This window comes from Corticium candelabrum, chromosome 9 (genome assembly GCF_963422355.1).
Source record: "Corticium candelabrum chromosome 9, ooCorCand1.1, whole genome shotgun sequence".
Classification (NCBI taxonomy): Eukaryota; Metazoa; Porifera; class Homoscleromorpha; order Homosclerophorida; family Plakinidae; genus Corticium; species Corticium candelabrum.
Window position 1 is genome coordinate 894,551 of NC_085093.1, and position 22,500 is coordinate 917,050.

The 22,500-nt window shown below is 41.5% G+C and overlaps 4 protein-coding genes across 4 annotated transcripts in view; 3 read left to right on the top strand and 1 right to left on the bottom strand.

The window, feature by feature from the left end:
• Positions 1-5,701, top strand: part of LOC134184033 (unconventional myosin-XV-like) — a 17,924-nt gene extending 12,223 nt beyond the window's left edge. The window contains exons 22-29 of the mRNA XM_062651636.1: positions 1-100; positions 633-769; positions 2,904-3,005; positions 3,069-3,301; positions 3,801-3,970; positions 4,027-4,303; positions 5,253-5,651; positions 5,692-5,701. The exon at positions 1-100 is cut by the window's left edge and continues 102 nt beyond it. Coding sequence (XP_062507620.1) covers positions 1-100; positions 633-769; positions 2,904-3,005; positions 3,069-3,301; positions 3,801-3,970; positions 4,027-4,303; positions 5,253-5,651; positions 5,692-5,701 — 1,428 coding nt within the window. The remainder of the gene's footprint in view (positions 101-632; positions 770-2,903; positions 3,006-3,068; positions 3,302-3,800; positions 3,971-4,026; positions 4,304-5,252; positions 5,652-5,691) is intronic.
• LOC134184044 (unconventional myosin-XV-like) lies at positions 5,596-18,223 on the top strand. The gene is made up of 25 exons (XM_062651647.1): positions 5,596-6,318; positions 6,795-6,854; positions 6,914-6,989; positions 7,055-7,167; positions 7,773-7,879; positions 7,935-8,022; positions 8,082-8,132; positions 8,753-8,959; positions 9,373-9,650; positions 9,714-9,796; positions 12,554-12,618; positions 12,703-12,834; positions 13,672-13,754; positions 13,816-13,946; positions 14,009-14,103; positions 15,831-15,908; positions 15,975-16,071; positions 16,136-16,296; positions 16,360-16,428; positions 16,703-16,767; positions 16,830-16,963; positions 17,035-17,084; positions 17,464-17,547; positions 17,611-17,745; positions 17,923-18,223. The coding sequence occupies exons 1-25, from the start codon at positions 5,707-5,709 to the stop codon at positions 18,031-18,033; spliced, it is 3,165 nt and encodes a 1,054-aa protein (XP_062507631.1). The 5' UTR covers positions 5,596-5,706; the 3' UTR covers positions 18,034-18,223.
• Positions 18,224-18,381: 158 nt separating this feature from the next.
• Positions 18,382-20,285, top strand: LOC134184034 (integrin beta-like protein C). The gene is made up of 7 exons (XM_062651637.1): positions 18,382-18,529; positions 18,632-18,870; positions 19,013-19,289; positions 19,370-19,635; positions 19,861-20,013; positions 20,076-20,116; positions 20,179-20,285. The coding sequence occupies exons 1-7, from the start codon at positions 18,407-18,409 to the stop codon at positions 20,283-20,285; spliced, it is 1,206 nt and encodes a 401-aa protein (XP_062507621.1). The 5' UTR covers positions 18,382-18,406.
• Positions 20,286-21,273: 988 nt separating this feature from the next.
• The window catches only part of LOC134184999 (uncharacterized), a 1,571-nt gene continuing 344 nt past the window's right edge, over positions 21,274-22,500 (bottom strand). The window contains exon 1 of the mRNA XM_062652780.1: positions 21,274-22,500. This exon is cut by the window's right edge and continues 344 nt beyond it. Coding sequence (XP_062508764.1) covers positions 21,441-22,500 — 1,060 coding nt within the window. The 3' untranslated portion in view covers positions 21,274-21,440.

Here is a 22,500-nt window from a genome sequence, read left to right on the forward strand (position 1 = left end):
AGTCCGCACATCATGCCTGAGCCTGCAGGCCCCATGCTGGATGTAACAAGTCTGGAGATACCAACCGAACTGGCTTTGATATTAGACTCAATAGCAAGAGGTAAATGAGAATGCACACACACACACACACACACACACACACACACACACACACACACACACACACACACACACACACACACACACACACACACACACACACACACACACACACACACACACACACACACACACACACACACACACACATGTACACACACACACACACACACACACACACGTACACACACACGCACACATACACACACACACACACCACACACACACACACACACACACACACATACACACACACACACACACGTACACACACACACACACACACACACACACACACACACGTACACACACACACACACACACACACACACACGTACACACACACACACACACACACACACACACACACACACACACACACACACACACACACACACACACACATATACACACACACGCACACATACACACACACACACACACACCACACACACACACACACACACACACACACACACACACACACACACACACACACACACTTGTATTCATGTATGATGTTTTTGTGATAGGCTGGCGGCATCAACACATGGAGCGAGGTCTCATTGCTGTTCGAGATCAATACGAGCCAGATTCATTTGCAACAGCCAAGTTGCCAGATGACGTCGATTCACATGCATTCTCGAAATTTGCTGGAGCCTTCTTTCAGGTAGACTACTCGGCTAGTTGCTTGTTTGTGTGTGTGTGTGTGTGTGTGTGTGTGTGTGTGTGTGTGTGTGTGTGTGTGTGTGTGTCTGTGTGTGTATGTAGAATTGTGTGTGTGTATGTAGAATTGTGTGTGTGTGTGTGTGTGTGTGTGTGTGTGTGTGTGTGTGTGTGTGTGTGTGTGTGTGTGTGTGTGTGTGTGTGTGTGTGTGTCTATGTATGTATGTAGAATAGTGCTTGTTTGCATGTGTAACGCATATGTCCTTGGCGCTGTGGTGGTCGTTGTTGTGACCTTGCCATGCGAATGCTTCATATGCAAAATTGAATGTCGCTGTCGACTGTTGATGTGAACGCACAAAGTCTCTTGTGTTGTTTACTGTAGGCAGCGGCACAGATACTCTAATGTGATTATAGACATGCCAGTGTCTTAATCATTTGTGTCAGTTTGATTGTGTGTGTGTGTGTGTGTGTGTGTGTGTGTGTGTGTGTGTGTGTGTGTGTGTGTGTGTGTGTGTGTGTGTGTGTGTGTGTGTGTGTGTGTGTGTGTGTGTGTGTGTGTGTGTGTGTGTGTGTGTGTGTGTGTGTGTGTGTGTGTGTGTGTGTGTGTGTGTGTGTGTGTGTGTGTGTGTGTGTGTGTGTGTGTGTGTGTGTGTGTGTGTGTGTGTGTGTGTGTGTGTGTGTGTGTGTGTGTGTGTGTGTGTGTGTGTGTGTGTGTGTGTGTGTGTGTGTGTGTGTGTGTGTGTGTGTGTGTGTGTGTGTGTGTGTGTGTGTGTGTGTGTGTGTGTGTGTGTGTGTGTGTGTGTGTGTGTGTGTGTGTGTGTGTGTGTGTGTGTGTGTGTGTGTGTGTGTGTGTGTGTGTGTGTGTGTGTGTGTGTGTGTGTGTGTGTGTGTGTGTGTGTGTGTGTGTGTGTGTGTGTGTGTGTGTGTGTGTGTGTGTGTGTGTGTGTGTGTGTGTGTGTGTGTGTGTGTGTGTGTGTGTGTGTGTGTGTGTGTGTGTGTGTGTGTGTGTGTGTGTGTGTGTGTGTGTGTGTGTGTGTGTGTGTGTGTGTGTGTGTGTGTGTGTGTGTGTGTGTGTGTGTGTGTGTGTGTGTGTGTGTGTGTGTGTGTGTGTGTGTGTGTGTGTGTGTGTGTGTGTGTGTGTGTGTGTGTGTGTGTGTGTGTGTGTGTGTGTGTGTGTGTGTGTGTGTGTGTGTGTGTGTGTGTGTGTGTGTGTGTGTGTGTGTGTGTGTGTGTGTGTGTGTGTGTGTGTGTGTGTGTGTGTGTGTGTGTGTGTGTGTGTGTGTGTGTGTGTGTGTGTGTGTGTGTGTGTGTGTGTGTGTGTGTGTGTGTGTGTGTGTGTGTGTGTGTGTGTGTGTGTGTGTGTGTGTGTGTGTGTGTGTGTGTGTGTGTGTGTGTGTGTGTGTGTGTGTGTGTGTGTGTGTGTGTGTGTGTGTGTGTGTGTGTGTGTGTGTGTGTGTGTGTGTGTGTGTGTGTGTGTGTGTGTGTGTGTGTGTGTGTGTGTGTGTGTGTGTGTGTGTGTGTGTGTGTGTGTGTGTGTGTGTGTGTGTGTGTGTGTGTGTGTGTGTGTGTGTGTGTGTGTGTGTGTGTGTGTGTGTGTGTGTGTGTGTGTGTGTGTGTGTGTGTGTGTGTGTGTGTGTGTGTGTGTGTGTGTGTGTGTGTGTGTGTGTGTGTGTGTGTGTGTGTGTGTGTGTGTGTGTGTGTGTGTGTGTGTGTGTGTGTGTGTGTGTGTGTGTGTGTGTGTGTGTGTGTGTGTGTGTGTGTGTGTGTGTGTGTGTGTGTGTGTGTGTGTGTGTGTGTGTGTGTGTGTGTGTGTGTGTGTGTGTGTGTGTGTGTGTGTGTGTGTGTGTGTGTGTGTGTGTGTGTGTGTGTGTGTGTGTGTGTGTGTGTGTGTGTGTGTGTGTGTGTGTGTGTGTGTGTGTGTGTGTGTGTGTGTGTGTGTGTGTGTGTGTGTGTGTGTGTGTGTGTGTGTGTGTGTGTGTGTGTGTGTGTGTGTGTGTGTGTGTGTGTGTGTGTGTGTGTGTGTGTGTGTGTGTGTGTGTGTGTGTGTGTGTGTGTGTGTGTGTGTGTGTGTGTGTGTGTGTGTGTGTGTGTGTGTGTGTATCAGCACTATCTGTCAACTGTTTGTGCATTTGATCAAGGAGGGCCACACTTGGGGATTCCAGCAGCGGCCACTATCTCAACCATTAACCAAACTCTCATCTGAAAAGCTGCAGCTCGAGGCTGTAGCCATTTTCAAAATGGTAGAGCATCAAACCTTGTGTGTTTGATCTAGAAATTCAGACATTCATCATTTTTCTGTTTAGATTATGAGGTTCATTGGTGATCCTGCGGTGAGTGGGCCACAGGAAGTTGCCATTGGAAATTACATCATTCAGAAGGGCATCGCATATCCAGAACTGAGAGATGAAATTTACTCTCAGTTGGCATGTCAAACGTGCAGCAGTAATGACGAGGGCAGCGAACGAGGGTGGCTGCTGATGGCGTTGTGTCTTTGTGTGTTTTTGCCTTCGCCGGTGCTTTACAAATATCTGCTGAAGTTAGTGCTGCTGTGTGTTTGTTATGGTATCTGTTTGTCTGCTGTTTTTGTTTGTTTATTTATTGGATTGTTTAGTCGTCTGTTTGTCTGTTGATTTATGTTTATTTGGCTGTCGGTCTGTTTGTGTGTCTGTTTGTCTGTTTGTTTGTCTGTCTGTTTGTATGTCTGTTTGTCTGTCTGTCTGTCTATCTGTCTGCCTGTCTATTTTTCTGTCTGTCTGTGTTGTGTCTGTCTGTCTGTCTGTCTGTCTGTCTACTTTCTGTCTGTCTGTCTACTTTCTGTCTGTTTGTTTGTTCATCCATCTGTCTGTCTTTGTGTCTGTCTGTCTGTCTGTTTCTCTGTCTGTTTCTCTGTCTCTCTGTTTGTCAGGTTGTCTGCTCATGTGTCTGTCCATTTGTCTGTCTGTGTTTCACTATTCATCAGCTTGTTCATTTGTTTGTATCTCTTGCATTTTCCATATTTCCTCTCTGTTTGTGTACTCACTTGTATTCACGTGTAGCTATGTTTCTGGCTGTGGAATGAACGGCTACAACGGTTTCTGTCAACGACGATTGCTGCGTTGTGTTATCTCTCTAAGTGACATTTTTCGTTCCCACCCTCCATGCATGCTCGAATGGAAAGCATGCAGGAGCTTTTCAACAATGGTTCTTCCTTTCGCTTTTGCCGACGGTAAAAATCCACACAAAAATCATCAAATATAATTAATTATTTATTTGGATATTTAGATGTAAAACTGTGGGCTGTTGTTGATTCGTGGACGACTGCTGAAGAGATGGCCACTTGTTTGTTGCGTCAACGAGGCATTGAGGTCGGCCATAGTGGATGGACGATTGTACTTCTTGAAGAAACGGAACGACATGAGCTGTGTGGGTGTGACTTTGTGTTGGATCTGTTGGCAGAGTTGGAGGTGCCACCTGATTTTCCATGTTCACCGTCACCAGGATTCTCTACTAGAGCGTATGGTGGTGTACAATCGGGTGCAAAGTATATGGCAGCTATGAGGTTTGCAATGTAGTATTGGATCTTATTTTCTAATATAAATATTGAAATATAATTTGTATATTTAATATTTATTATTAATTTATATATTTGTTATTAACTTAAATATTTATTATTAATTTAGATATAGATATATATTTAAATTAATAATAAATATTCAAATTAAAACAATAAACATATTTAAATAGATTCCAATACGTCCATGTTATCATAAATTCATGAATTAGTAATAAATATTTAAATTAATATTGATTATTACACTTAATATATTTAAACATATTAAGCAATATCAATTATTAGATTTAATTTTTAAATATTAAATCTAATAATTTATGTTAATTAAGGAACGTTTAAAATATATTAAGTAATAATTGATATTAAAATATAGGTTTGTTAATTATATCAATAATTAGATATACTAAATACATAAATTAATATTAAATATTTAAATTATTAATAAATATTTAAATTAATAATAAATATCTAAATTAGTAATAAATATTAAATTATTAATAAATATTTAAATAATAATAAATATCTAAATTAGTAATAAATATTTAAATTAATATTAAATATTTAAATTAATAATGAATATTTAAATTAATATTAAATATTTAAATTAATAATGAATATTTAAATTAATATTAAATATTTAAATTAAAATTAATATTAATTCTTTAAAAGTTAACATTTTTTATTAATATTAATAGTAATATTAAACAATGATATCTATTATTGATTAAATTTTATTAAGATTTTAATATTTAATATTGATAACATAGTGTTTAGTAACATTTTTAATATTAATGATTTTGCTTATTAGTATCACCAATCGTTAATTCAATGTACACAAACACTCTGATTATATTCAATAATAAATTATTATTTTTTATGTATTTTATTTTTATTTTATTTTTATTTTATTTTATTTTATTTCGTCCAATGTATTTAGGGGTGACTCACCACTATTGGGTCGTCGTTCCTACCGATCACGACAACAAGTTAGCAACAGCCAATCAACGAATCGAGATCAAATGGAGCAACTAATGGCCGGACGTCGAAAACGACCCGCACTACACACACACCAGAATTTCTCTCTCTTTACTCCTCCTTCTGTCGTCCAGCCTGTTCGCGAATCAAAGAAAGAAGGCGGACGTCGCTCTGTAACTGACTTTTTGGACAGTCTATTTGAACCTGTGCTGTCAGACAGCCTTGAAGACCTGACCAATCCTTCTTTACTGCAGACTAAGCTAAAAGGCCGGGGAGGTATGCCACCTCCTCCTTCGCCTCCACCTCCTCCTTCGCCTCCCAATCCAGGAGGTCAGAAGAAACTCATCGGTGCTATTCCTCTGTTGTCTCCACCTCCACGTGGAGAGCGGGAGGATGTAAAGGGCACTGTAGCCAACATGGCCGCTGCGTTCGCTCAGCGGCAGCTCTCGCGACGAATTACTGGGAGAGACGATGCTTCGTCTATAGCTTCAGAACCAATGAGTGACTTTGCAAGGTTACTGGCGGCTAAGAAAGCAGGACTGAAAGTAAAGACAGACGAAGAGAGCAAATGGTCACGTGGCATTGCTGTTGCTGGTCGAGACCTTCAAAGTCAGTTGTTAGCGAAGAGACAAGCGATGATGGGGATTTCGGAATCGAACAACGAGTTTCCTCCTTCGCGTCGTCGATCTATTGTGGCATCGTTTCATTCTCCGTCTTCAGCGGATGATGAGATCTTGCTCTCTGCTCCACCACATCCAAACTTTCCTCCACCTCCTCCTCCAGGTGGTGATCATGAGGCTATGATGTCGTCTCCTTCGTTGGCTGATCCATTTGCACCGTCGTCCTTGTACAAAGACGGTCATGAGAAAGGATTGGCTGATGCTCTGAGTGATGCTGCTTTGTCTGTGTCTGGTATTGATAGGGGTCTTCTGCTTGGTAGAGGAAAGCCTGTACGATTACTGAGAACCATTCAAGGGCCGGCTGTGACATACAACAAACCATCGTGGAGTGTCAATGTTAGGAAAGAAGTCAGTTGAGTTGTAATATGGAGTTTAATAGTGTACATGTGTATGGTGCATTGTTGTACATGTAAGTATGTGATAGCATGACATGATGTGAGTGTTAGTGCGTTCATACAGATGGACAGCCAAATAGACAGATGGACAGACAGACAGACAGACAACCAGACAGACAGACAGATGGACATACAAATAGACAGACAGACAACCAGACAGACAGACAAATATACAGACAGACAGATGGACAGACAGACAGACAGACAGACAGACAGACAGACAACCAGACAGACAAGACAGACAAACAGGCAGATGGATAGACAGACAGACAACCAGACAAACAGGCAGATGATAGACAGACAGACAGACAGACAGACATCCAGACAAACAGACAGATGGATAGACAGACAGACAGACAGGCAACCAGACAGACAAGTGTACATGCATCTATTGCTCTATACTTCAAAACTAAGATTGCTGTTCTTCAGATGTTTGCAGCAAATGAGAAATTAGAGAATCCGTTGATCCTTAACCTCGTGTTTGCACAGGTTTCCAAATCCACATGCCCAACCTTCCCCAGTCCATAACAATTCTCTGTTGACTGTAGATTGTACGTGATACCTACTCAACCACATGTTGTCGCATTTCCAAAGAAGAACGACTCAGAATGAAAGACCTTCTACGTTAGTTCGTTTCCAACCACCGACGTACAGTAAACTCTTTATTTGTTTCATATTGTTTATTAAAGGTCGATACGGGGTGACAGTCAACAATCTGTCTCAGAGTGCGGCTGTTAAGAAAATCGTGATTGATACAGCAAGAGAGTGGCAATGTTACTTCACAAAACTTTTTCCAGTTGTGGTGTGTCTTTGTCTCATTTCATTTTGCTTTGCACATATAGTCATGCAGGGGTGGCAGAAGCTCCTTTGGATTGGGGGGGAAATTTGTACCAGACTGCCACCATTTTGATTTTAATTGAATATTGTTGGTTTGTCATTGATTAGTCTGATAGAAGTAGCCAGAGCAGCAGAGTCAACTGCAACACCATCCAATATTATTTTTACTTGCTGTAAGGGTTGATATCAACAACAGACAGTGTTTGTATATAGTACATGTGTACACCTGTGCATGATATAATACATGGTGACAGGAGTGGGATATGTATGATACAATACACGGTGACAGGAGTGGGATGTGTATGATGCAATACATGGTGACAGAAGTGGGTTGTACACGATACAATACATAGTGACAGGAGTGGGATATGCATGATACAATACACTTGCAAGTAACAAACTTCCAAAGTATTTTCTTCAATCATCATTCACTGAAACGAAGTTCCATTATGTAGCGTCCAGTATTGGAGGGGCAATGCCCCCAATCCCAATATTGGAGGGACAGTTACCCTTCCTTCCCCTTCCCCCGGTTCAGCCACCCCTGTAGTGTAGAGTGTACATGTTCTGCAGGCTGTTGAATCGAGGATCAGACATGTGACTCATATTGGTGTTTCACATACGGGGATAAAGCTGATTCAACAGCAAGGTCTTGAACTGAAGACCATTGAAAGCTACAAGTAAGGTATTGCTTGATGTGATGGGACAGTGTGATGAGAGGAATGTTGTTTGTAGTTACAATGAGGTGACGGATCATTTGGCAGACGAGTTTACGCTGAGATTGACTCTTAATGAGACGACAGTCGACTTTCACACTATTCGAGTATGAATGTGTTGAATTGTGTTGTGTTGTCAGTCTGTTGTCATGTGGACTGTCTTCAGGCTGGACGGATCGGACAACTTATTGACGTGCAGATGATTGCATTGGAAAAGGTTTGACATTGTGTGTGTGTGTGTGTGTGTGTGTGTGTGTGTGTGTGTGTGTCTGTCTGTCTGCCTGTCTGTCTGTCTGTCTGTCTGTCTGGTGTGTGTTTGTCTGTCTGTCTGTCTGTCTGTCTGTCATTCAATGTTTTGTCCATTGACTATTATTGTTTTGCATAAAGTTAGCACTTGTTAGTGGTAGAGTAAGCATTCAAATATAACAATCTGTCTGTCTGCCTGTCTGTGTGAGTGTGTGTGTGTGTGTGTGTGTGTGTGTGTGTGTGTGTGTGTGTGTGTGTGTGTGTGTGTGTGTGTTAGCGCTGGCCCTAAGCCTCCACGTAGTGCATAGAGGCCCTGTCTCTAGAGGCAGGGGAGCTATCTCCGCAACTGACCTTAGAGTTGACGTCAAATGACATGGAGGTCTTGACATTTGTGTGAGTGTGTGTGCGCATGTGTGTGTGTGTGTGTGTGTGTGTGTGTGTGTGTGTGTGTGTGTGTGTGTGTGTGTGTGTGTGTGTGTGTGTGTGTGTGCGTATCTGTCTGTCTGTCTGTCTGGTGTGTGTGTGTGTGTGTGTGTGTGTGTGTGTGTGTGTGTGTGTGTGTGTGTCACTTTCATTTCTATCATCTCCTAGAATGCAAAGTTTGTGTTGGCAATTGAAGACTATGAAACACGAGAGTCAACACTTCTCAGCTTTAAGAACAGTGCAGTAATCAAGCTCAAGCACAAGGATGGCTTGGACGAGGGATGGCTGTTTGGCATGTATGAAGGACAGACTGGCAGTTTTCCCAAGGAATACGTTACCCCAATCATGGGAGCTCCAACAGAATCAGCTATTGAGGTGTAGATCCTTGTAGCTCACTACCTACACTAATCACTAGATTTAAAATATTAATAAATATTTTGTTAATATATTACAATACGTCAATACAGTATTAATGCTTTAATATATTTACATTAATACATAATTAATATTTTAATAAATATATAAACAATATATTAATACATTAATACATAATTAATATTTAATAAATATAATAAACAATATATTAATACATAGTTAATATTTTAATAAATATAACAAACAATTTATTAATACATTAACACATAATTAATATTTTAATAAATATAATAAATAATACATTAATACATTAATACACAATTAGTTTTTAATAAATATATAAACAATATATTAATACATTAATACATAATTAATTTTAATACATTAATTAACACTGAAATTTTGTGGCCCAGCAAGCGAAACGAAGTGCACTCAGAAAACGTCTATCACAGTCCAACTTAGCTGCTGAACCTAAGAAAGCTGCAGGTGGCATGGAACGGCATGGTCCCAGCTTCAGATCGAAGAAAGGCCGAGAGGTGCCCACTCCTGCACAGGGAAGAGCCACACAAGCAGCCACACCCAAGGGCAGTCCACCACTGGTAAGACTACATGATGCTGATTCAGAGCTGGTGACAGGCAAGTACTCAATGATGGCATTTGCCAAGGAATACTTTCGAAACGCACACAACAAGTGAGAAACGGTTGAAAACAATTTATGTTTTGTATTGCATCTTAACTCTGTGACGCATTGTAGATACGAAATGCAAAGAAAAGCGGACGGTTCTATCCGTGGAACTCTGAAAATTGTTGGCACAATACGAGCAACATTTGGAAAGAGTAAGAAATGGAAACGTGTTTACTAGACTCATAGCCTGTCCTCTTTCGTGGTGTGTTGCTACACCACGTATGCTAGCTGTCACATGTGTATAGGTCCATGTGGTTTCACACGTGTCGTTAGCTTAAGCATAAAGGAGACAGAAAAACAAACAGAAAAACAGACAGACAAAGACAGACAGACAAAGACAGACAGACAAAGACAGACAGACAAAGACAGACAGACAAAGACATACAGACAGACAGACAGAAAAGCAAGCAGACAAATTAGCAGACAGACAGATAGACTGACAGACAAACAGACAGACAGACAGACTGACTGACTGACAGACAGATAGACAGACAGACAGACAGACAGACAGATAGACAGACAGATAGACAGACATACAGACAGACAAATAAACAAACAGACTGACAGACAAATATGCAGACAAACAGTCAAACAAATTAACAGACAGGCAGGCAGACGGACAGACAAACAGACAGACAGACAGACAGACAGACAGGCAGGCAGGTAGACTGAGTCAGACAGACAGACAGACAGACAGACAGACAGACAGACAGACAGACAGACAGACAAATAAACAGACAGACAGACAAACAAATAGACAGACAAACAGGCAAACAAATAGACAGACAAATTAACAGACAAATAAACAGAGAGGCAGGCAGACTGACAGGCAGACAGACAGGCAGACAGACAGATAGACAGACATACAGACAGACAAATAAACAGACAGACAGACAGACAAATAGACAGACAAACAGGCAAACAAATTAACAGACAGACAGGCAGACGGACAGACAGACAGACAGACAGACAAATAGACAGACAAACAGGCAAACAAACAGACAGACAATTAACAGACAAATGAACAGACAGACAGGCAGGCAGACAGACAGACAGACAAACTGACAGACAGACAAATAAACAGTGTTTTGCCAGCAGTTACCTGACTTGAATGAGCCTCAGGGAGCAATGCTTCTTCTGAGACATTGCCATGCAAATCGACTCAACCATTTGGCCAGAGGAGTTTGCTCGGATAGCTTGCAACCTGCTGCCACTATTCATGATCGACTGACTAAAAAGTGCTTTACAACTTTGATCAGTACCAGAGATTTAACAGCTAGACAATGGGAGCAAGCAACACTCCCCATACATCTTGGTGGGTTCAGAATGACACTGTTGCAAACTGTCTCCCGTTTTGCCTTTTTATCCAGCTGGGGTCATTCTCTGCAGGAGTTACCGAACCGGTTCACTTCCCTGGCAGATCATGTCAGGACTCTTTTATCAAATTGCAAGGAGAAGAGAAGCATTGATTATCAACTGGATCAACTATTGGATGATGACAAGGATCTGTCAGTGGTGGTATCTAACACAAAGAAACTCCAACACAGATTGACAGATGCTAACAACCAGATTACAGTCAATGCTTTCATAGACAGTTCATCTAAAAAAGACGCTGCACGTCTGCTGTCTCTGCAGGGAAAAGGAGCTGGGGCTTGGCTCAGTGCTGTACCTTCCTCAAAGAAGTTTGCGCTATCACCCAATAATTTTATTTTGGCAGCTTCAATGAGGTTAGGGATTCCTGTCTCCTTTCCTGAGTGGGTCAACAAATGCGATTGTGGTCAAACTTTAGATATAAAGGGCTCTGACGCAGATGGATTCCACCTCCTAACATGCAAGAACGGTGACGGCCCTGTGTGAACCCATGATTCGATGATGTCAGTATGGTCTGAGTGCTTGAGTTCAGTTCATCTGCCCCACAAGTGTGAGCCTAGGAACCGCTACACACATTCAAACAATCAGCCTGACATCCTAGTTTATAACTCGGAGACAGGATCTAACATTGAGTTAGACGTGGCACTAGCTCACCCATGGGCATCAGACATCTTACCTCGTGCGGCTACAACTGGGGGAAGCGCGGCAATGAGAAGGGAGCAAATCAAGGAAAACAAGTATGCCCAGGAACAACTACCCGGTGGATACTCACCAACTGTCGTGCCTCTTGTATTCGAACATTTTGGCCGTTGGGGGGAGAAAGCGTCTGAGTACTTGAGGGTCCTCTCTGCTTTGTGGAGGGATGACAATGGACGATCTAACATTACTGAGTTCAAGACACACTGGAGACGACAATTTTCAATCAAGCTGCAGCAATGCAATGCAAAGGTGATCTCTAGGAAGATGGCAGTAATTTTAGCTGGACAAAAATCTTGCAGTGTCCTTGACGAATATCAATTTGTTTTAAACTAAGTGGTTAAATGTATTCTGATCCCCCTATGGGGTCATCTGTTGTAGCCTTAAGTGTTTGTTGTTGATTTAGAGGAACTTTACTTAGAGACTAGCTTTTAAGCTCTTGATGGAAATTTCTTTGGATTTGAAAAATATATGTATTTGACAGACAGACAGACAGACAGACAGACAGACAGACAGACAGACAGACAAATAAACAGACAGACAGACAGGCAGGCAGGTAGACTGAGTCAGACAGACAGACAGACAAATAGACAGACAAACAGACAGACAGATAGACAGACAAACTGACAGACAAATTAACAGACAGACAGACAGACAAACAGACAGACAGATAGACAGACAAACAGACAGACAAATTAACAGACAGACAGACAAATAGACAGACAAATAGACAGACAAACTATCACATGTGGTGTAGCAACCTATCGCGAAGCAGGGCTGGGCATGAGTCTCCATGTTTACGACAGTCTGGAGTGAGTGTGTCTTCCCACTTGTGTGTATAGGCATGAGACAAAGGAAGGAGTCGTGGTCGTGGTCTCCACTGGCTGATTTGGTCAAGTTCACAAAAGTTAGTGATTGTTTGATTTCAATTATTTTTTGTGTTGTATTGTGTATGTATGTGTGTGTGTGTGTGCTCTAGTCTCCTATTCAGGCGTCATTGTTGCCATTGCCTCCACCACTCAATAAGCTGGCGTTGGAGTGTTTTATTGCTATCATGAGATTTATGGGAGATTACATGATGAAGGGCAAGAATTTGACGGATATTACTTACTTTATTCTTAAGGTACGTTTGTCTAGCATTGTAAACATGCAGTTGGTGTATGAGGGATTACTTTAGTGGAGAGTAACTCTTTTATTGTACATTTGCTGTCTGTCTGTCTGTTTGTCTATTTGTCTGTCTGTCTGTCTCTTTGTCTGTTTATTTGTCTGCCTGTTTGTCTGCCTGTTTGTCTGTCTATTTGTCTGCCTGTTTGTTTGTCTATTTATCTGTCTGTTTGTCTGTCTATTTGTCTGTCTGTTTGCCTGTCTATTTGTCTGTCTGTTTGTTGTCTGTTTGTCTGTCTGTCTGTCTGTTTGTCTGTCTGTTTGTCTGTCTATTTGTCTATTTGTCTGTCTGTTTGTCTGTCTATTTGTCTGTCAATTTCATTTATTGAAACACACTCTACGTTACATTTCTAACAACTAAATGCTATTTGTCTGTCTGTCTGTCTGTCTGTCTTTCTGTCTGTCTGTCTGTTTGTCTGTCTATTTGTCTGTCTGTCTGTCTGTCTGTTTGTCTGTATGTATGTATGTATGTATGTATGTATGTATGTCTGTCTGTCTGTTTGTCAATACATATATTTCCATTACAATGAAATGTTTGTCTGTGTATTTGTCTGTCTGTTTGGCTGTCTGTCTGTCTGTCTGTCTGTCTGTCTGTCTGTCTATCTGTCTGTCTGTTTGTCTGTCTGTTTGTCTTTGTTTATCTATTTATATTAAAGTTTGTCAATACTTACGTATTGTCACATTAACACTAAAAAATGCAATTTACACATGACTTCTGCTATCTATTACGACTTACCTCTCAGGCTGTCTCACACTCTTGTACGTAAACACATACATTAACAACAGTTGCTTTCAGACACTACGACAACACGAAGATCTTCGAGATGAAGTTTTGTGTCAACTCATCAAACAAACAACAAACAACAAGAGCACACGGCCGTATTCACCTATTGCTATCTTCATCCCCAGCTAATAACTAAACTCAAGGTTTTATTTGTAGTGACAGCTGCGCTAGAGGATGGAGACTGCTGTCTATTTGTTGTGCATACATTCGTTGTTCAGATTTGTTTCGACCATATTTGGAGAAGTACGTGAAGACAGCAGCCAGAGATCCACAAAGAGAATACCATGGTAGAGTATCGATTGTATGTTTAATGCTTTGGTTTTTGTTGTGTATTGCCTTGTTGTGACAGCTACTGCTGCCATGTGTCTTCATAATCTGAGCAAGACGTTTAAAATTGGTGGTCGGAAAGATCCTCCTAGTCAGATGGAAGTGGAAGCTGTTGCTGTGAGTTGAGATTGCATGAAGATTGGAAACAGACAGGCAGACAGACAGACAGACAGACAGACAGACAGACAGACAGATTGTTTTACTCTCTTCCAAACTGTAAATGTAACAATCGCAAATGTGAAAGCATCCTAAGCATTAACAAAAACTAGTGAAATGTCTAAAGTCATAGCTAGCTATTATCCTAATGAACATAGTGTTGAATGTCTATATCAAAGAAAAATCATCTATCTTACCTACATGCAATCTACTTATCTTCTTTAATATAACTCTAGCAGTACATCTCTGGATAATTATAGAAATCTGTCTACGCCATCTCGTCCGGAAGTTGGCTTTAGCACTTCTGCCTTCCGAATCTTTGATTTCTTTGAGAGTGAGTTCAGGAAGTTATCAGCCTCCTGACCCCAGAACCCAAAGTGCTCAAAGACCAGAGGAACTAAGTTACAGTACCGGCAATAAGTAACCTAACATTTTTATCGTATGCGTATCGTATCGTATTGCGTACTAGGATCCATGGCCCGTCCTTCGTACGGGCAAGATACTGTAGTGTAAAGATAGGTCTGTGGACACGTCACGTGCAATCTTTGTTGCGAGGTCCCGGATGTTCTAAATGAATTCGAATCTTGCTCTTCGCGCTTGTTTCGATAGAAATCGACACACTCCCCGTGTAGCGCTTGCTGCAGAAATTGTGTAGGTTGGATTTGGTGCAAATGCAATCGGAATTTGAATAGAAACGAAAGCGCTAGAAGAGTAAGTTTCGTCGGCAAGAGATATTCGATTGCTCGAAGCTTTGCGAAGGACGTCGATGCATACAGTCTACACAAGACTGATGTGGGCGTGTGTTCAAATGAACTGGAATGTGTAGCGTTTGCGTCATCGAGAAATTTTACGCTGGGATCGACCCCTCGAAAGGGGACCGGGTGCGTAATTTTTAAAACTTTTACGCAAACCTTCCCCTGTGCGTGCCGAGTGTGCGTGCCGATTTCGGTTGCGAACGGACAAAAGACGTAGCCTCCAAACGCGAACACACACACAGACAGACAATTTGAGCTTTATACATTAGATGTATGGTAGCGTAGCGTAGCGTATCGTATCGTATTGCGTATGGTATCATAGCGTATCGTATATCGTATTGCGTATTATATATCGTACGGTCTGGTATCTTATCGTAATTGTATCGTATATCATATTGCGTATCATATATCGTATGGATGGTCTCTTATCTTAATTGTATGGTATCATCTTTTATCTTATCCTATTGTACATGGTATCTTTTATCGTATCGTATCGTATCGTATCGTATCGTATCGTATCGCTGTCAGCTTACTTATTGCCGGTACTGTAGGTGTTGTGCCGTTCTGAACAGACAGAGCCTCGTATTTGCTTTTCTTTCTCATCTCATGCCTCTCAGCTGCATAGCCTGCTTTTTAGATGCTCTATTTAGGATTCTTTGCTCCAAGGGTGAGCCATGCTCACGTCCAACTCTGTGCTTGATTCATCGTACATTAAAATATCGGGGTGATTCTCAGATTCTGTATATTGTTCTCTTGGCTCCTTGCGATGGTGCAGTTGGAGCTCATTCAAACAACTGCACCATCCTGACACTATAGAAAACGGACAGACAGACAGACAGACAGACACCAATACAGACAGACGGATAGACAGATAGACAGACAGACACAAACAGACACTTGGACATTTGGCTTAATTATCTGTGTTTTATACAGGCTGGTCGTTTCACAAAGAGGCAAATGTTTTATCTACCCGGTGACATGACTCGAGTGTTGAAAATCAAAACCAGCACGGTCAGTAACCTATTCCATATCATCTCTCACACTTAGTCTAACATATCATACACACACCTCATATAGACTGCAAGAGATGTAGTCCGGGAGGTGTGTGGACTGATGGGACTCACAACTGATGAAGAAATCGATGAGTACGGGTTGTTTGCTGACCTGGGAAAAGGTTCGATTAACTTAACAGCAAGTGCGAATCTATTTGGCACCAATTTGTGTATGATTTTGTCCAGAGTCTATGCCTGTCCCTATCGATCTAACCAACTACATCATGGATTTTACAAACGCTCTGGAGCGTCAGGGACTCGAGTTTTGGCTTTATTTCAAGAAGGTCGTCTGGTTTCGATCGATCACCCTTGACAACATGCTTCTCATCGACTTGCTATACCATCAAGTAAGACACAGGCAGAGTAATTTGTATTGTGCATGTTTGTGTTACAGTCTCACTGGTTGGTAGGCTAAACCCGATTTCATACGAGCAAATCTGATTGTCTTGAAAGACGGTGAATTCACACCCGCAATTCAGGTCAGTCAGCGTCACTTAATTTTAATAATAATTTTTGTATTAAATATTAATAATTTTTATATTAAATATTAATAATTTTATATTAAATAATAACAATTTTTTATATTAAATATTAACAATTTTTTATATTAAATATTAACAATTTTTTATATTAAATATTACTAAATTTTTTATTATGGGTGATTGTATATTTGCCCAAACATCATAATATATTATCTTTCTATCACACCACACCTGTGCCTTTCTCTGTTGGTGATATGCATGTTTGATGCAGAATGAGGTTGCGTTGTTGAGTGCACTTGTACATCGAGCATCTGATGCCAGCGTTATGCCTTCAACGTATGGCAAATGTTGAACTTTAGCAGTTCAATTTAGGTTATGAGCGTCGATCTTGTGTATAGAGGGGATGCTGAGCGGTTGATACCTTCGAGTTTGGCGAGGGAATCCACACCACCGATGTGGGTGAAACTCATTCAGGAACATTTTGAGTCAATAAGGGATCTCTCGCCTGTTGAGGCTCGAGGCCACTTTGTTGGTAAGAAGGTTGCTGTTCTTGATGTGTAGTTATTTCCGAGTGGTTTCTTGATGGAAATCTGGTGATCGCAGATTTTATTCAGCATTGGCCTCTCTATGGGTCTCGATTTTTCCCTGTCAAGGTAATGTGATCGAAGCATGTCTGTCTGTCTGTCTGTCTATCTGTCTGTTTGTCTGTTTGTCTGTCTGTATTTCTGTCTATCCGTCCGTCCGTCCGTCCGTCCGTCTGTCTGTCTGTCTGTTTGTCTGTTTGTTTGTTTGTCTGTATATCTGTTTGTCCGTCCGTCCATCCGTCTGTCTGTCTGCCTGTCTATCTGTCTGTCTCTGTATTTCTGTCTGTATTTCTTCTGTCTGTCCGTCTGTCTGTCTCTCCATCTGTCTGTCTGTCTGTCTGTCTGTCTGTCTGTCTGTCTGTCTGTCTGTCTGTCTGTCTGTCTATCTATCTATCTGTCTGTCTGTGCAAGCATGGATGGGTGTATGCTGATGTGTTTGTGCTTTTAGACTGTTTCTGATCAGCGAATCATGGGAGACACACTACTTGCAATCAACAAACAAGGCGTTCATCTCTTGAAGTCTACAACACGAGTATGTACATTACATAAGACACTGACAAATAATTTTGTATTTAGTTGTGTGTTCGTGTTGTAGGAAATGGTGATTTCGTATCCATTTGGTGAGATCGTGTCAACACGACGTCTCAAAGCTCAATCTGGACGACAGTATCTTGATCTCAAGTGTGGCAATCTGATGGTCCACAGAGTCACTCGTCTGGAAACGCTTTATGTGAGAGAGACTGCTTACACACACACACACACACACACACACACACACACACACACACACACACACACACACACACACACACACACACACACACACACACACACACACACACACACACACACACGTTTTATTAATTGATACGATCTTATTCACACATGCCCTAACTATTTATGTCAGGGTCGAGACATATCACTGCTAATAAGTTTGTATGTCGAATGTCACTTGAAAGAAAGGCAGAGACAAGAGGAAGCTGCTGGTGTAGTAAGAGTTGACGCTTTTGACATTTAAGATGTTGTTCAACAACAAAGTTTTGACAACACACAAAGACTTAGCTAATACAATAAACTCGATGTCAATAATTTTATATATGATTTTGTGTACATATTACTTTCTAGATTACTGAACGTTGTACCTCATGGATAGTGTTGTTTACTACTCCGGTAGTTAGAAATACCAATAAATATGTGTTTTATATAGACGACTTGTGACTATACTTTAGGTGGGGTCTGTGGGAGACATTTGTTGGCATGTGGGAGTGCTGCCTCTCGTGATTTTTGGGACCTTGAGAGTTGCAACCCACGCTAGCAGCGTCTAGAGTTCAGGTCGTTTTCTGGCATCGCGTTTACTGCACTTGCACGTAGAGTCTTGTTTGTTGGTCGCTATGGGTAGTGTGGCAAGAGACACTTTCGTTGTGCTGCTACTGCTCCTGGCTACTGGTTCTTTGGCCTCTCATTTCCGGTTTGGGATCATCACTTGGAAGCCAGACACGAGTGTTACAAACAAGGTAACTTGAGTATATCTATAGCTAGGCGTTGTGTGTATGCAAACACGCGTGTATACAAAACTGAGTGATGGATTATTGTTACACATCAGTTTCTATATGTAGGTGGACTTTCAATTCAAGCTAGCGTGGAGACGATCGGCCGGTTCTTTTTACTGCGATGATAGCACAATTAGCAGCAACAAACTTATTGGCGGTGGTAACTGGAATTGTGCGTCTGGGTGTTCAGGAACAGTTAGCTCAGCTTCATATTACTGCACCTCCTACAGTGTATCTGAGGACTGGAGTCAAGGGGAACGAACATTTTCGTACACATTTTCTGGTAGTGGGCCGTTTACTGTAAGGTAAGCTTTTGAACGATCTTTTAGACTAAGTTACAGAATCTTTGGATGAGAGATTATTGTGTGGTAATCAATTGCATGCAGTTATTAGAACCGGCAAACTGTTCTAGTATTAAATGGTATTGTGCTGGAATACTTGCTGCAGATTTTCCAGTTGCTGTTGGATACGTCTTCTATCTGGAGGAAGCAGCTGGTCAGTTCAAACCGAGATCGATCTTCGACGTCGTAGCGACAACGGAAAAATCAATTCTTCTCCCATCTCTGCTACGTCAGCCATTATACGGTTACAGAATGGATGTTCATACAACATTCCTATACACACAGATGATCCAGACGGTGATACTGTGAAGTGTCGTTGGGCTAGTGGATCTTCAGAATGTGGTGGTGTATGTAATGCAGTGAGCGGTGCTACACTAACATCAGTAAGCAAATAACATACAAAAAAATTATCAGTTTGCTATACAACTGTGTGATGTGTTTTCATCTAATTTCTTATTTATAGAATCCGTGTACTATTCATTATACTCCCAACAGTAACGGTTGGCTTGCCGTTGCACTGACTCTTGAAGACTTTGCATCGTCATCGTCGTCAACTCCATTGAGTAAAGTTCCTCTACAGTTTCTATTTAACGTCGCCAGTAGAGGTACGAGTTGTGGTGCTGGCGTCAAGTTCGCTTCTTCCACGCTTGCCGATAACGTTTGCATTCCCGTGGCTCCTGGACGAACATTTACTACAAGAATTTATGTAACAGAACAAGGATCTGCACGGTGATCTTCTACAGTTTTGTCTAATATATATATATATATATATATATATATATATATATATATATATATAGTAATATATATATATATATATATATATATATATAGTAATATATATATATATATATATAGTAATATATATATATATATATATATAGTAATATATATATATATCGTATAGTTTATATATAGTTTATATTTTTACATCAACTTTATTATTTCTTGTAGCCTAAACGAAGTGACTATTGTTGCTCCTCAAGGAATGAGCAAATCGTCCACTAGAGGAACATCTCCTAACAAATACGTCGACATCACGTGGAAACCAACAACACAACAGTATGGATCACATGTATTCTGTTTCACGGCAATAGACAATCTGGGGTAAACTGCAATCTTGTTGTAACCAAGTCAATCAACTTCTAGATCAATTATTGTCTGTATAGGATTGCCACCAGTCAGCGCTGTATTACCATCTTGGCTGGATGTGAGTCTAGACGTGTTTGTGGATAGTTTTATTGATTTTAATAATGTTTATTTAACGTTTAGCCTCCATACCTACGATCGTTTCAAGCAGTCTGGTGCCTAAGAACGGCGCAGTTATTTCACTTGTAACACGGAAATTTGTTGTGGATTTCGATCAGACGGTTAATTAACAGAGTTTATCTCTCATTATAATATTAATTAACAAACTCATTTCTACCAACGTATATCATTGGTTATAGATTGTTGTATATTTATTTATAGGTTCGGCGACCGTTAGTATCGACATACATAAAGATTTTCGCATCTAGTCCTACAACGCAAGTTGCGTCTTTTGACACGAAGTCGTCGTCTCTCTTATCGATTTCTTCTAAAACTCTTTCCTTCTCGTTGCCTGCTGGTCTTACTTTGCTGCCCCAACGAAAATACTACATTACAATGCAGTCAGGAGCAGTTCGGGGACTTCAGTCTTGCACGGGTGGTGGCACTCCATCTTCTGCCATTACAAGCTCTTCCACATGGAGTTTTACGACCGGTACGTCTCTCTCTCTCTCTCTCTCTCTCTCTCTCTCTCTCTCTCTCTCTCTCTCTCTCTCTCTCTCTCTCTCTCTCTCTCTCTCTCTCTCTCTCTCTCTCTCTCTCCCTCCCTCCCTCCCTCCCTCCCTCCCTCCCTCCCTCCCTCCCTCCCTCCCTCCCTCCCTCCCTCCCTCCCTCCCTCCCTCCCTCCCTCCCTCCCTCCCTCCCTCCCTCCCTCACTCACTCACTCACTCACTTTATTCAATTTCACTGGTAAACACACTCACTCACTCACTTTATTCAATTTCACTGGTAAACACACTTTATCTGACAGTCACTCGCAAGAAAACTTGTACATCACTATCACTAATACAAACTAAACACTACACTCACTCACTCACTCACTCACTTTATTCAATTTCACTGGTAAACACACTTTCACACTCACTCACTTTATTCAATTTCACTGGTAAACACACTCACTCACTCTCTTTATTCAATTTCACTGGTAAACACACTTTATCTGACAGTCACTCGCAAGAAAACTTGTATATCTAACTAAATAGACAAATAACTTGAACATCACTATCACTAATACAAACTAAACACTACAACACACCTACACAAACTCACAGCTAACTCACTCACTCACTCACTCACTCCCTTTATTCAATTTCACTGGTAAACACACTTTATCTGACAGTCACTCGCAAGAAAACTTGTATATCTAACTAAATAGACAAATAACTTGAACATCACTATCACTAATACAAACTAAACACTACAACACACCTACACAAACTCACAGCTAACTACGTAAAGTCACCACCAAAGTATCTTGCTGACATCGTAAAAGCAGCATCAGGATTTCCGATACACTTTCCAACGATGGCAGACACCTTGTTTTGGATGATTGATGAGTTGGCCCTTTGAAGATTGATCGCTATTCTCCTTCTCCAATGTAGCTTGAATTCGCTGGGATTTAAGCCTGTAGATTGAGGGGACTTCTTTGATAGTTCTTCTAGTGTCGTCTCCGCTGTGTTTCCCCAACGGCCGTATACCTCTAGGGCAATGGGACGAAACAAATACCCAAGATTTGTTGACTTGACAAGGTACTTGCTATCTTTCTCTCTCTCCTTCTCGGCTGCTGCAAAACCAGGTTTGCTACAACTGGCACTGATTGACCGCTTCGCCAAGGGATGGGTGATGGTTACATCTAAGAGAAGCTTTTTTCCATCTTTATAATTGTATATGGCGATGTCAGGACGTTGCTTATTCTCGAATTGCGCTGTCAACTCTTTGCGACAATGGAATCCAAGAGATTTGGACATGTCGTAAAAGCAGTCGAGTACACTGTCATGTCGTTTGATTGGGCCTCCACCCCACTTACAGGTCATGGCATGGTATCCTTCAATGTCTATGGGCTGACCACACTGAGCAACACACTGGTCCAAAGAATGCAAGCACGGGATGGCTTTACCGAGTCGCAGACAAACAGCGTTGACAAAGTTGTCATTGCCGAGAATAAAATGATGCGTACTCGGAATCGCATCCAGCCAAGCCCCAGAATTTGGACCACCACAACCTTGTATTCGGGCTTGCTCACAACTATTGGTGCATTGTTGTAAAACCTGGGTGAACTCAACAGCTTTCTTGGCTTGGTGAAGTTTTCCTTGAAGTTTCTTTGGAGCATCTGGAAGTTTTGATATACATGATAACACTTTTCGAGTATCGTCGAACTGCTGGTGAAGATTTGCCAGGGCACTTGTCAATTCACTGAGAACTAGAGGCTGATCTTTGTCGTGATCTCTTAGGAGGCCATCACACAAACTACTCAGACGACCATCACGATGAGGGAGATGACCTAGAGTG

Coding starts and splice junctions, on each gene's coding strand:
- LOC134184044 (XM_062651647.1), top strand. CDS start 5,707: ATGGCCGCTGCGTTCGCTCAGCGGCAGCTCTCGCGACGAATTACTGGG. Junction 12,619..12,702: donor ATTTGGTCAAGTTCACAAAA/GTTAGTGATTGT, acceptor TCTCCTATTCAG/GCGTCATTGTTGCCATTGCC. Junction 17,548..17,610: donor TCTTGAAGTCTACAACACGA/GTATGTACATTA, acceptor TTCGTGTTGTAG/GAAATGGTGATTTCGTATCC.
- LOC134184034 (XM_062651637.1), top strand. CDS start 18,407: ATGGGTAGTGTGGCAAGAGACACTTTCGTTGTGCTGCTACTGCTCCTG. Junction 18,530..18,631: donor ACACGAGTGTTACAAACAAG/GTAACTTGAGTA, acceptor TTCTATATGTAG/GTGGACTTTCAATTCAAGCT. Junction 20,014..20,075: donor ACGGCAATAGACAATCTGGG/GTAAACTGCAAT, acceptor TTGTCTGTATAG/GATTGCCACCAGTCAGCGCT.